Source organism: Mytilus galloprovincialis, chromosome 6, assembly GCF_965363235.1.
Source record: "Mytilus galloprovincialis chromosome 6, xbMytGall1.hap1.1, whole genome shotgun sequence".
Classification (NCBI taxonomy): Eukaryota; Metazoa; Mollusca; class Bivalvia; order Mytilida; family Mytilidae; genus Mytilus; species Mytilus galloprovincialis.
This window is the reverse complement of record NC_134843.1, coordinates 3,836,672-3,850,789: the sequence shown is the minus strand read 5'-3', so window position 1 is coordinate 3,850,789 and position 14,118 is coordinate 3,836,672. Positions and strand designations below refer to the sequence as shown.

Here is a 14,118-nt window from a genome sequence, read left to right as displayed (position 1 = left end):
GATATCGATTAGAGTCTAGACAATTATATTTGACGGAGGCTATACCATCTGCAATAAAAATGATAAAGCTTTTTACGGGAGACTTCAACCTGCAACTAACATGAACAAACTATATAACTGAAACTTCAAAGCTTAGTTTTAAATCTATCAATGTTTTTGTAGCGAACACTTACAAGGAAGTATCCCACGGATTAGGAACAGAACTAGACTATGCAATAGTACAAGTCACCTTACCGTCTGGTATTATTACTGAAGCTGTAGGTAAATAATTCTAAATAGTTATAGTTATCAAGGCAAATTAATAAAAGAAAACACACACACATTGTTTGGGAGTTTGGATAAAACAGACATGCAGTGTAAAAATTCGGCTTTTAAACTTTACGAATGTTAGTCTTATCCATAGCAGATCTCCGACTACCGTCATCGGAACCACTCATGCGACTGGCTTCGCATCAAACTTGAAAGGCAGCACTGCCTATAGATAAAACCCAGTGCGCTGACCACATCATGCGAATTGTGTATCATATGTGGTTTGGATCCACATCTTAAGATAGCCCGGCCGACTCATGTATCACTGCTCGACTGACGAGAAGATGAGAGGTTGGGCAAGGACACAAGTTTGCTCGATTGGAGGACTTTTTTAGTATATAAAAAGGATGTCACTCGAATGGTATGTGCAATGAGTGCTGCCATTGATGCTCCGTCTCGGTTAAGACTTTTGAACACACATTGGCTGATCGAGGTTAAAACTGAAAACCATCTCGTTGCAGCACTTTTAAATAAAAAAAGACGTTTATGTGGAATTTTGTTTTCTCCTTGTCAAAAATATAACAAACATGCTATTCAGTATCGGTGGACGGTAGATTCAACTTGTTTGTATACATATAGTTGTATTTGAAATATATATTTTTTATAAGCAAAATAAAAATTATATTTAGTTTTATAATGAATGTAATCCATGGAATCATGTTACTCAAAAGTATAAAAAATAACAAAATTAAGTAAAACTTTTTTGGATTCGAGCGTCACTGATGAGTCTTTTGTAGACGAAACGCACGTCTGGCGTACATACAAAATTTAGTCCTGGTATCTATGATGAGTGTATTATGTACTACCAATTCCGATCAAAAATCATATAGGAATAAACATCGTGTTAAACTCAAATACTTATGAGTGAAATTTGATTTGATATATAGGTTCGTCTATGCAGACCAATCCAACGGGTACTGACTGGGGAGGAGTAATATACAGTTACGATAATAATGTATTTAGATTATGGGCGCCAAATGGAGGACAAGGTATGAATGTGTTGTTTTTAATATATATTTGGTATAGTCCTGCTTGTGTTGTTTTGTTTAGTATTGCTTTTTTTCTTTTTCGGTGCATTATTTAACAATTTCTCAATTTTAAATAGTATTTGGTATGCCTTGTTTTTCAGTGTAAACAGACCAAAACATTAAAATAATCCAAAACAAATAATTAATGCAATAAAAATCATTTCTCTGTGATCTTCCCATTTTTCTTTCTGTATGGAGATCAGTTAAAGTTCAATATTTCAGTATAAGCCACGTCTGACGAGAGAATCTTTGTGTGGTAAATGCAAATTCCCGAACTAGATATTGTAAACTGTGTATCTCTGTAAACATTGTATTTATTTTAAGGTGGTTTATTCAGCATTGCAGATGGATGGGGCAAAAATAAGGGAAAACTTGAGAAGTCCGGAACTGTAAAGATATATGCATGGAAAAAACTCACTTCTAAGAGTAACTTCATTCAATCAGTAACTTTACCATCTACATCATATACCATGAGCCTAACCCAGCCTATCGACCGAGAAAACAATCTGATAGATATCATAGTGAGTAAAAATGTCTTCATATGCATGTGGAATTTATCTCTAGGTAACAGCAATCTACCGTTATATATACAACAAATGCAAACCAAAAGAAAAATGCAGAGACTTTGAAAAATTAGAATGTCACAAAATACACTATAAAAAAAACTAAAACAAATATTCATGAAGGCCTGTTTTTATCCAACATGTAATGTGAGCCGTTGTGTTACTCATGACAAATCAAATTCCGGCGATTTATAAGGAAAGAGCGCAAGAGGTTTTTTGAAAAACTTGAGAAATGCCTTTATGAGTACTCACAAGACTAGCAACACTAGTACTACCCACTCAAACCATAAACTGTTAACTGCATATAAGTGTACATATGTATATAGACAATAATAGTGCATTGACTTGACATATCAACGATATAAGGATGAGGCTTAGAAACGGGGAAAGCTGCTCTTGTGGTACCCGTTGAGTTGCTCATGAGATGTAAAAAAAAAGTCGGAACTTTCTCACGTTCAGCAATTCTTCTTCTCTATTCTTTCCTCCACTATCTGGAGTACCACTACTTTTGTAGTGTAGCACGGATTAGCAACTGATTTACTGTAAGCAACTGTGTGCATGTGCAGGAATATTATACAGTGTATATGATCGGTGCATATAAAACCAGTATTATTTCGCCTAAATATATTGTTCTAGATACTGGTGTAATGGACGTCAACACAGCCTGGCGTACCCACCACCAATTTACAACGCAACGGCAGTTGGTCTTATCCAAATTGAGCTAAGGCTGCGATCCCAGCTAGGAGCTCAATTCAAACATAAAACTTTAAAATAACTTAATGTCAAATCACTTTTGTAAACGTGCAGGAAACTGTTCCATCACCATACTATATACATTTGAACTCCATATAAATCACATATGTTATATCAAATATACACTAATCAATGTCTATTACTTTAAAAGTTCATGCACTGTGGCATATACTAAAATCTAAAATTACTTCATGTACCACCAAATTATCAATGTTACTGTGGCAATTTGTTACTCAGCATATAACTCAGCTTTTTATTGTTCATTCTAAATTGAACCAATATGCCATCTTAATTGGTACTTCACTCAAGTTTCCTTACACTGCACCAGTAGCCTTATATCTCCTACTTCACTAGAAAAAAAAAAAAACACACAACAATTTAAGTTGCTTACATAATAGTTACTTTATCACCTATTTGGGACAAAATTTTTATTTTAATAATAATACAATAAATAAAAAACATGAAATTCTGTTTTGATTTTTTCACTCTTTACAGATCAGAGCTCTTGATGGTACAAGCAAGAATTTTATATTCCATGGTTCCGGCGCGGTACAGAATGTTAACGGGAACGACGCGCTTGGTGGAATGGTGATTTCTTATTCTGACCAGACCGTAAGGTTTTGGTATCCTAATGCATCGTCTGCAGCACTGTTGCTTGTGGATAAATCGTGGGGTCAGCCAAATACTCAGCATATATCACATAAAGTAGAACTTTCAATTAAGACCTGGGAAAGATATACCAGTTGTAAGTATATTTTGTAACACACTGTGTCGCGTAAAGCTTCAAGTTGTCATCAGATGATTTGTAATATGCTTCAAATGCATGAATGTTGTATTCACGAATGTTAAATCAGTTATTGAAATGCATTTCTTAGATAAACCTTTCAGCATAATAAACACTAGATAATGAGTTTAAATGAATTTAGTTTCTTTAAGAGAGAAAAAGAACATTGGTATCATTTGTGAATATAAGATACTAGTCACGTGATATAAAAGATGTAGAATGATTGCCAAAGAAACAACTCTCCAACAGAGACCAAATCACGTGCATAGAACGATACAAAATTGTAAAAGAAGCAGCACATCAAAGATGTTCTGTCAACTGCTTAGTCTCAAGAGTAAACTCACAAAAATACTGAACTCCGAGGAAAAATCAAAACGGAAAGTCCATAATGAAATGGCAAAATCAAAAGCTAAAACACATCAAACAAATGGATAACAACTGTTATATTCCTGACTTGGTACAGGCATTTTCTTATGGGTTGAACCTGTTTTTATAGCTAGCTAAATCTCACCCTTGTAGAAAACTTGTCTATCTATATAATTATGCATACTTGTTTATTTTTACCACTTGTAGGTCCACCTGTACCAAAGAGCACCAAATATGTTCCTGTCGTCACAACTGTACAACCCAAAGGTACCAACCAAAGTGCTCGTAACTAGTAGATCAAAAGATCATTTTCTCTTTTGTTCATTTTATTTACACAAAATGCTTGTGTGTAATTGTATCAACACTTATAATTATGCTTGTGTGTATAAAGTATAGCTATCGATCTTTGTTTTAGACGTGAATTAAAAGGACATTGTGCAAAAATGAAAAATCAGAAGTAATAGGGCAAGTATACGGAGGAAAATACTAGTCTACGAAGAGTTATCATTAAACGTAAAGAAAAACTAAATGTTCTCATAAACTACTGAATAGTTAAAACACAGACATATAGTCAGAGACACATACTAGTTGTCATATATATGTGTCTGGTAAAAGGAAATCCATCTTTTTTATTTAAAAACTAGAGGCTCTAAAGAGCCTGTGTCGCTCACCTTGGTATATGTGAATATTAAACAAAAGAAACAGATGGATTCATGACAAAATTGTGTTTTGGTGATGGTGATGTGTTTGTACATCTTACTTTACTGAACATTCTTGCTGCTTACAATTATCTCTATCTATAATGAACTTGGCCCAATGAAAATTGTTAAAAATTGACTATAAAGGACATTAACTCTTTAGGGGGTCAATTGACCATTACTTTGCTGAGCATTATTGCTGTTTACAGGTTATCTCTATCTATAATAGTATTCAAGATAATAACCGAAAACAGCAAAATTTCCTTAAAATTACCAATTTAGGGGCAGCAACCCAACAACGGGTTGTCCGATTCATCTGAAAATTTAAGGCCAGACAGATCTTGACCTAATAAACAATTTTACACATGACAAAATTGTGTTTTGGTGATGGTGATGTGTTCGTACATCTTAATTTACTAAACAGTCTTGCTGCTTACAATTATCTCTATCTATAATGAACTTGGCCCAGTAGTTTCAGTGGAAAATGTTAATAAAAATTTACAAATTTTATGAAAATTGTTAAAAATTGACTATCAAGGACAATAACTTCTAAGGGGGTCAATTGACCATTTTGGTCATGTTGACTTATTTGTAAATGTTACTTTGCTGAACATTATTGCTGTTTACAGTTTATCTCTATCTATAATAATATTCAAGATAATAACCAAAAACAGCAAATGGGTTGTCCTATTCATCTGAAAATTTCAGAGCAGATAGATTTTGACCTGATAAACAATTTTATCCCATGTCAGATTTGCTCTAAATGCTTTGGTTTTTGAGTTATAAGACAAAAACTGCATTTTACCCCTATGTTCTATTTTTAGCCGTGGCGGCCATCTTGATTTGATGGCCGGGTCACCGGACACATTTTTTCAACTGAATACCCCAAAGATGATTGTGGCCAAGTTTGGATTAATTTGGCCCAGTAGTTTCAGAGGAGAAGATTTTTGTAAAAGATAACTAAGATTTACAAAAAATGGTCAAAAATTGACTATAAAGGGCAATAACTCCTAAAGGGGTCAACTGACCATTTCGGTCACATTGACTTATTTGTAAATCTTACTTTGCTGAACATTATTGCTGTTTACAGTTTTTCTCTATCTATAATAATATTCAAGATAATAACCAAAAACAACAAAATTTCCTTAAAATTACCGATTCAGGAGAAGCAACCCAACAACGGGTTGTCCGATTCATTTGAAAATTTCAGGGCAGATAGATCTTCACCTGATAAACCATTGTTTTCCACTGTCAGATTTGCTCTAAATGCTTTGGTTTTTGAGTTATAAGCCAAAAACTGCATTTTACCCCTATGTTCTATTTTTAGCCGTGGCGGCCATCTTGATTTGATGGCCGGGTCACCGGACACATTTTTAAAACTAGATACCCCAATCATGATTGTGGTCAAGTTTGGTCCCATAGGGGGAAAATGTAGATTTTGGCTTATAACTCTAAAACCAAAGCATTTAGAGCAAATCTGACAGGGGATAGATTGTTTATCAGGTCAAATTCTATCTGCCCTGAAATTTTCAGACAAATCGGACAACCCCTTGTTGAGTTGCTGCCCCTGAATTAGTAATTTTAAGGAAATTTTGCAGTTTTTGCTTATTATCTTGAATATTATTATAGATAGAGATAAACTGTAACCAGCAATAATGTTCAGCAAAGTAAGATCTACAAATAAGTCAACATGACCAAAATTGTCAGTCGACCCATTAAGAAGTTATTGCCCTTTATTGTCAATTTTTAACCATTTTGTCTAAAATTTTAGTATTCTTTTAAAAAATCTTCTCCTCTGAAACTACTGGGCCAAATTTAACTAAACTTGGCCACAATCATCATTTTGGTATCTACTTTTAAAAGTGTGTGGCGTGACCCTGCCAACCAACCAAGATGGCCGCCATGGCTAAAAATAGTACATAGGAGCGAAATGTAGATTTTGGCTTATATCTCTGAAACCAAAGCATTTAGAGCAAATCTGACAGGGGATAAATTAATAATCAGGTGAAGTTCTATCTGCCCTGAAATTTTCAGACAAATCGGACAACCCGTTGTTGAGTTGCTGCCCCAGAATTAGTAATTATAAGGAAATTTTGCAGTTTTTGGTTATTATCTTGAATATTATAATAGATAGAGATAAACTGTAAACAGCAATAATGTTCAGCAAAGTAAGATCTACAAATAAGTCAACATGACCAAAATTTTTAGTTTACCCCTTAAGGAGTTATTGCCCTTTATAGTCATTTTTTTAACAATTTTCATAAATTTTTGTAAATTTTTGTAAATTTTTAAAAATATTTTCCACTGTCAAGTTCATTATAGATAGAGATAATTGTAGCAAGAAGAATGTCCAGTAAAGTAAGATCTACAAACATATGATCACCAAAACACAATTTTGTCATGAATTTATCTGTGTCCATTGTATAATATGCACATAAACCAAGGTGAGCGACACAGGCTCTTGAGAGCCTCTAGTTTAAACTAGATACCCCAATGATGATTGTGGACAAGTTTGGATTAATTTGGCCCACTAGTTTCAGAGGAGAAAATTTTTGTAAAAGATTACTAAGATTTACGAAAAATGGTTCAAAATTTACTATAAAGGGCAATAACTCCTAAAGGGGTCAACTGACCATTTCGGTCATGTTTACTTATTTGTAAATCTTACTTAGCTGCACATTATTGCTGTTTACAGTTTATCTCTATCTATAATAATATTCAAGATAATAACCAAAAACAGTAAAATTTCCATAAAATTACCAATTCAGGGGCAGCAACCCAACAACGGGTTGTCCGATTCATCTGAAAATTTCAGGGCAGATAGATCTTGACCTGATGAACGATTAAACCCCTGTCAGATTTGCTCTAAATGCTTTGGTTTTTGAGTAAAAAGCCAAAAACCGCATTTTACCCCTATATTATATTTTTAGCCGTGGTGGTAATCTTGGTTGGTTGACCGGGTCACCGGACACATTTTTTTAACTAGATACCCCAATGATGATTGTGGCCAAGTTTGGTAAAATTTGGCCCAGTAGTTTCAGAGGAGAAGATTTTTGTAAAAGCTAACGACGGACGACGACGACAACGACGACGGACGACGGACGCCAAGTGATGAAAAAAGCTCACTTGGCCCTTTGGGCCAGGTGAGCTAAAAATATAATGTTCATAAAAACTTGAAATTATAACCAAATCGACCTCTAAGTATTTCTTGTTTTCAAATGTCCTCCTGTCCTCTTGGAACCAAACATGTAAAATGTAAACAAAAAAAATCAACAATTTAGATACTTCTGTAGAAATTAAGTCTCACAAACTAAGACTGAAATTGTTTGATGTTAGTAAAAAAAAAAGTCCAATAGATGACTTCAAATTAATTATAACGAACCATTCAACATTTGTACAATAACTGCCTCGTAAGCAGTGATATTCTTCATTGAAGTCCTGATAGAAAACCCAACCCTGGAGTATCGTTAATGATACGAATTGCGCTAAAAATAAAGCATATCATATATGCGAGTGTATCAGGTTCGCATCGTTTCTTCATTCTAGAAATCTTGTCGATTGATAACATAACTTAAGAGGGGGGCAAGGGGTTTAACTGTTATGCTGTTATGGGGCAATTTAATTCTTTGTTATCTGTTATTTTGAAAATATATTTGCTGTTAGCTGTTATTGTCTTATTCTTTGTTAGCTGTTATTGGGCTATTAGTTTTTTTGTTATCTGTTATTGTGATAATGTATTTGCTGTTAACTGTTATTGAAAATTGGAATGTTAGAATTGTTTTTTTACAGTCAATATTCGGTATAAATTGAAGATCATTGGACATTGGGGTCTACCACTACTAATATGTTTATCCCGTATTCAGAGAAGGATTCCATTAACATTTACCCATCACAGAAGTGAGGTCCAGGACAATTCAAGTATATCTTATGATTATCCTTTGTAATAAATTCCATTTTTTTTATGAATGTGTATTTAGAATTATCTTATTTTTTTGTATGAGAATAATGTTCCTTGTTTCCCGTACGAACATATTAAATTAAAACAATTCTTAATATGACAAAAAGGAAAACATATGGCCAGGAATATCTGACAAGGATCTCAATTAAGGCCTAGGTCCTAACAACCAGTGTACCTTTTATATAATATGGTACATAGACTCAGCTCTGTGATTCTTTTCAAAGCAGAACCAAATGCATTGTACAATGAAAGTTCCAACCATGTACTTGGGTCCGAAGCTGCACATGTACTTGGGTCCAAAGCTGCACATGACTCATTACAAACAAAGATTTCTTTTGTTTCAAGCCATTGTTTCCCTTCTAAACTATGTATTCTACTTGGTACAATCAAAAACCTCAGCTGATAAAAAAAAAATTCAAATAAGGCCTTTGAAAGTAGTGGAATAAATTGCTTTTGGAGTGTCAAAATTCGTTCGAAGTACTTGATAAATTGCATGCTTTTGATTTTGCTACCCTATATACCACTTTGCCTCATAGTCTTATTAATAAAAATTCACACAGCTCATTAAATGGTCATTTAGAAAAAGTCAGAATATTCAAACTCTTTTAGGTCATTTTTTTTATTAGTAACAAAGGGAGCTTCAGTCAATATATATTAACAATACACCAACGTTTCATGAGAACTGCTGAAAGCATTTTTCAGTTATTTTTGAAAACTATAGAAAATACCAACTTTTTCTAATAAATAATATCCCTTTACTCAATAACATAAAATCTAAAATTAATAAAAATCGAAAGGGAGTTTACAACAATAGATATAAACATTTCAGAAAAGTTTCATGAGAACTGCTGAAAACATTTTTGTGTTAATGTCTGAAAACTGGAAAATCCCCCCTTTTTAATTAATAAAACCCGTTAACTCGGAAACGTAAAATCTAAAATTTATAAAAATTGAAAGTGACCTCATGTTAATAGATATAAACAATTCACCAAAATTCCTTGCTTTGTGAAAGCATTTTTGAGATATTATCAGAAAAATGAAAAAAAAAAAACACCAATTTTATTGAATAAAAACCCATTACCCAGAAACTTAAAATCTAAAATAAAAACAAAAAGGGAACTCACGTCAATAGATATAAACAATTTCCCAAAGTTTAATGCAAATTGGTTAAAGAGTTTTTGAGTTAATGTCCGACATGTTGACAACAGACGGACAACAGTATACCATAATACGTTCTGTAAACGAGCGTATAAAAAATATTATAATATATTGAGTAGTAATTTAAACACAGTCTAGATACATAAATTAATACTAAAAACATAGTCATAGAAAATGGAATGCATTAAAAAGGATTATATCTGTAATAATAAATACTGATTTGTCAAAGACCGAATTATTTTAATATTTCATTTACTGTTATCTGTTTTTGTCCATTTTAATTCCTTGTTATCTGTTATGAGCCGAATCAATTTGCTGTTTTGTTGTTATTGGGACCCCCCTTGCCCCCCCCCTCACTTAACTTACAAAAACAAAACATCAATTTTCCGATTGTTAATTTTCCATTTCTATGTGGCTACCGTCCTATATAACACTTGCATATGCTATTTTAATAACTGTCCATTGATACGATATGTCAAGGGTTGAGCTTTTTCTCTATTATGATGAGCTTTTTCTTTATTATGATGAGGTTTTTCTCTATAATGAGGAGGTTTTTCTCTATCATGATGGGCTTTTTCTTTATTATGATGAGCTTTTTCTTTATTATGATGAGGTTTTTCTCTATTATGATAAGCTTTTTCTCTATTATGATGAGCTTTTTCTTTATTATGATGAGGTTTTTCTCTATTATGATGAGGTTTTTCTCTATTATGATGAGAATTTTCTTTATTATGATGAGGTTTTTCTCTATTATTTCTCAACATAAAGAAAAAGCTCGTCATAATAGAGAAAAAGCTCATCATAATATAGAAAAACCTCATCATGATAAAAAATGAAGTACCATAAGGCAGTTACGGCGTTCCATATATTTCTATGTGTATCCATCTGATGAGTTGAGCATTTCTCAACTGATTTTTATAGTTCGTACTTATATGTTGTACTGTTACACCGCTGTCCGAGGTTAGGGGAGGATTGGGATCCCGCTAACATGTTCAACCTCACCACATTCTGTATGTATGTGCCTGTCCCAAGTCAGGAGCCTGTTATTCAGTGGTTGTATTTTGTTGATGTGTTACATATATTTTTTTCATTCATTTTTTGTACATAAATTTAGGCCGTTAGTTTTCGCGTTTGAATTGTTTTATATTTGTCATTTCGAGGCCTTTTATATCTGACTAGGCTGTATGTGCTTTGCTCATTACTGAAGGCCGTACGATGACCTATAGTTGTTATGTTCTATGTCATTGAGGTCTCTTGTGGAGACGGTTGTCTCATTGGCAATCATGACCACATCTTCTTTTTTTTTAAAATTGTAACCACAAGAATTCCGACTCTCACGTAGAAAAACGCGTCAAACAAACATGACAAATATGTTATAAATAACAAAATCAAATACTGGTAATTTGATGATTTAAGTGTCAGAGAACCTTGTCAAAATCGAAAGTAATTTTACAAAGTATGATTTGCCCTTTTCTTATTTGTAACTTTTAAAAGTGACATTTGATCAACTCTCTTGATATTAGTCCAGGTTCACTCGGAATGAGAATTAAAGGTGTTAAGGTCGGAGAAGTCTTTTAACAAAAAAACACTTTTGATTGTATGTACATTGAAAGATGTTAGAATTTTATAGTATCCACTTCTTATGCACTATGCCCTTCTTATATATGTAGCTTCTTAGAAATTCTGAAACCTTTCAAAATAGTCTAATGTTTTTCTGAGAGTCACCAGGGGTGATTATGGACTACAGTGATTAAGATGTATAGGTTGATAGAAGTTGTCAAAAACGTACTAACTTTATGTAATAAAAATTAGGATTATTTTTCAGTTGATGGCGGCTGGAATACATATGGATCTTGGAGTACATGTTCTAAATCTTGCGGTGGAGGGACACAATTTAGAAACAGAACGTGTTCAAATCCATTTCCGTCTAACGGTGGTAAAAACTGTCAAGGTGTTGCTCGGGAAACACATGCCTGTGGGGTTAATCCATGCTTGGGTTCAATGGTACAAAAAAGTCCGTCCAGTGGTACAAAAACAACAGCACTAATGACTAACAATATAACAAGTAAGCCAAGAAATGTATGGATTATAAGAGTGTGTTTTTTTTTTAATTTTATGTAAGAAATTAGAAAATTGGATTGTAATTTTGAATATGAGGTTCTTGTTTCAATGTGTTTTTTTATTATTATTATTTCAGTTTCATACTTGGTTAGTCTTAATCGGTTCATTTAACTATATTGGTAATGCTATTACACTTTGAAGATGACTCCTACTTATTGTTTCAATGTTCCAGGTTCTCAGTCTAAGCAACATACTGATAGTTCTAAGAAGACAGTTAGTTTTAGTTTCACGAATGTTGACTGTAAGTTTACATAAAAATATAGATTATAAAAAATACTATTTATAGAAACTAACAGAATATCTTTAAAAAAAACAACAGAAAACCAAAACATAAAAGCTAAGACTTTATCAAAGACGGTTACTGTCGAGGTTCCTAACTTTGACAAGCACATAAACATGTGACAGGCATAAATATACTTGTGAATACTTAATTCGGATCATTCGACTTACAAGTTAAATCTCATATCACCAGAGATTGCATTTTGTGATAATTTTTTTTTTACCTATACGCATGATACGTATAAAAGTATTATTAATGATGGAATGGAAAAACAACTAACAGAAAATAAAAATAATCGTTTTGTGCTTGTGATAATCGAATAAAACTTGAAACTCGAAAAGAGGGACCGAAGATACAAGAGGGACAGTAGAAATCTTTACCGTATGATAAACAATTTCTCGCAGAGAATATAAAACTAGAGTTTTTTGTTTGTTTTGTTGTGTGTGTGAGAGAGTGTTTCAGCCTATCTACATATACGTATATTTTCATGGTTATAAAATGTTACGTTTTCTAGTGCCAACAATTTTAGTCGGAGCTGGACTTGGTGTTGGTGGGTCGGTTCTGTTGTTTGTTGTTGGTTGTATTATTAAGCATGTTATTAATAAACCGAAACCAACGGAAGTTGTAAGTATAAAATACAATCAAGAAAGAAAAATAAAATTTATCAAATAGCTCGAATAAAAAAACTCTGAATGAGGATTTTCAGTGTGCATACCAATCAAAAAATTGTTTAGGATCAGAGACCTAGAAAATGAGTGTACATCATAATAAAAGTCGTATCGATGAAAATATGCTAGCATAGAATAGTGGTGTGTCGTCGATTCAAGATGACAGTGAATGGTATGTCAACAGTATACACATTATACATGTATATATTTGATTCCAATTCAATATTATTCCTTATTAAGTGTCATTTCATTTTCCTAAATTATAATATTTTCCAAAAATGTATGTAGTCAGGGGTGGTCCTGGAACCCAATTTTGCCATTATTATTGCCCCGCAACAAAGTTGTCGGTGCCATATAGTTTTACCCTTGTCCGTCATTCCGTCATTCCGTCATTTTGTCATTCTGTCATTCCGCAAACAAACCATTTTACAGACTTTTTTTCTAAACAGCTTAGATATTGGCCTGATTTTTGGTATGTGAGTTAACCATGATGAGTTACAGATCAAGTTTAAGTTTCGTTCCGCTCCACTAATAGTTTTTGCAGAAATTACGGGCTTTGGACTTTGATAAATTGATGAAAATCACAGTTATACGGACTTTTTTCTAAACGCCTTCAGATATTGGGCTGATTTTTGGTATGCGAGTTAATCATGATGAGGTACAGATCAAATTAATGTTTAGATCTGCTCCGCTAATTTTTGCCGAAATTAAAGGTTTACGACTTTGAAAATTGTTGAAAATCAGTTATACGCACTTTTTTTCTACACACCTTCAGATTTTGAGCTGATTTTTTATATGTGAGACTACCATCATGTTTGTGTCCACATTTGTTGTTGAAATTGCGAATTTTTCAACTTTTTGAGACGGGGTCATTCGTGTCGTTTTGACACATCTAGTTTTATTTGTGGTTTATTTATGATTTTTCAGTCCCCCCATACATTAAGAAAAAACAGTCAATGTGCAAATCTGGGTTCTTATTTAGAAAATCCTAGATTGCTCGCTAACACATCCAATGTCAAATATTTCATGCATATTCAGAACAAAACCAGTATCTGCAAGGTAGGTCAGCTCAGAGGAAGGGCGAGACATTATAAATTACTATTGCAAATGAGGGAAATTTAGGTAGAGACACAACATTTTCCTTTCAACAGGCCACAAACGGACTTCAACGTGAGTAGAGAATGGAACTCTCCCTACACTAGACGCTGAATCTAACACACCATTCAATCACGTCGTCGTCGTTTTATGTATTATTTAAGGAATGACTGTCATATTTTTTCTGTCTATGAAGAAATAACATAAAAAATTTGGTGCACACTTAATAACGCGCGTAGCGGGTTATTTAACAGTGTGCACCACATTTTTTATGTTATTTCGAATAGACAGAAAAAATATTACAGTCATTTCTTATAATTTAATTCTAAATCCATTT

At 33.2% G+C, this 14,118-nt stretch overlaps 1 protein-coding gene across 3 annotated transcripts in view; it reads left to right on the top strand.

Moving 5' to 3' along the window:
- Positions 1–14,118, top strand: part of LOC143078728 (uncharacterized) — a 39,757-nt gene that overhangs the window by 25,072 nt on the left and 567 nt on the right. For 2 of the 3 annotated variants that reach the window (XM_076253674.1, XM_076253672.1), the window contains exons 4-11: positions 163–261; positions 1,197–1,298; positions 1,662–1,858; positions 3,149–3,398; positions 4,011–4,070; positions 11,443–11,682; positions 11,911–11,979; positions 12,533–12,642. In XM_076253674.1, coding sequence (XP_076109789.1) covers positions 163–261; positions 1,197–1,298; positions 1,662–1,858; positions 3,149–3,398; positions 4,011–4,070; positions 11,443–11,682; positions 11,911–11,979; positions 12,533–12,642 — 1,127 coding nt within the window. The remainder of the gene's footprint in view (positions 1–162; positions 262–1,196; positions 1,299–1,661; positions 1,859–3,148; positions 3,399–4,010; positions 4,071–11,442; positions 11,683–11,910; positions 11,980–12,532; positions 12,643–14,118) is intronic. The other variant, XM_076253673.1, reaches the window with a different exon arrangement.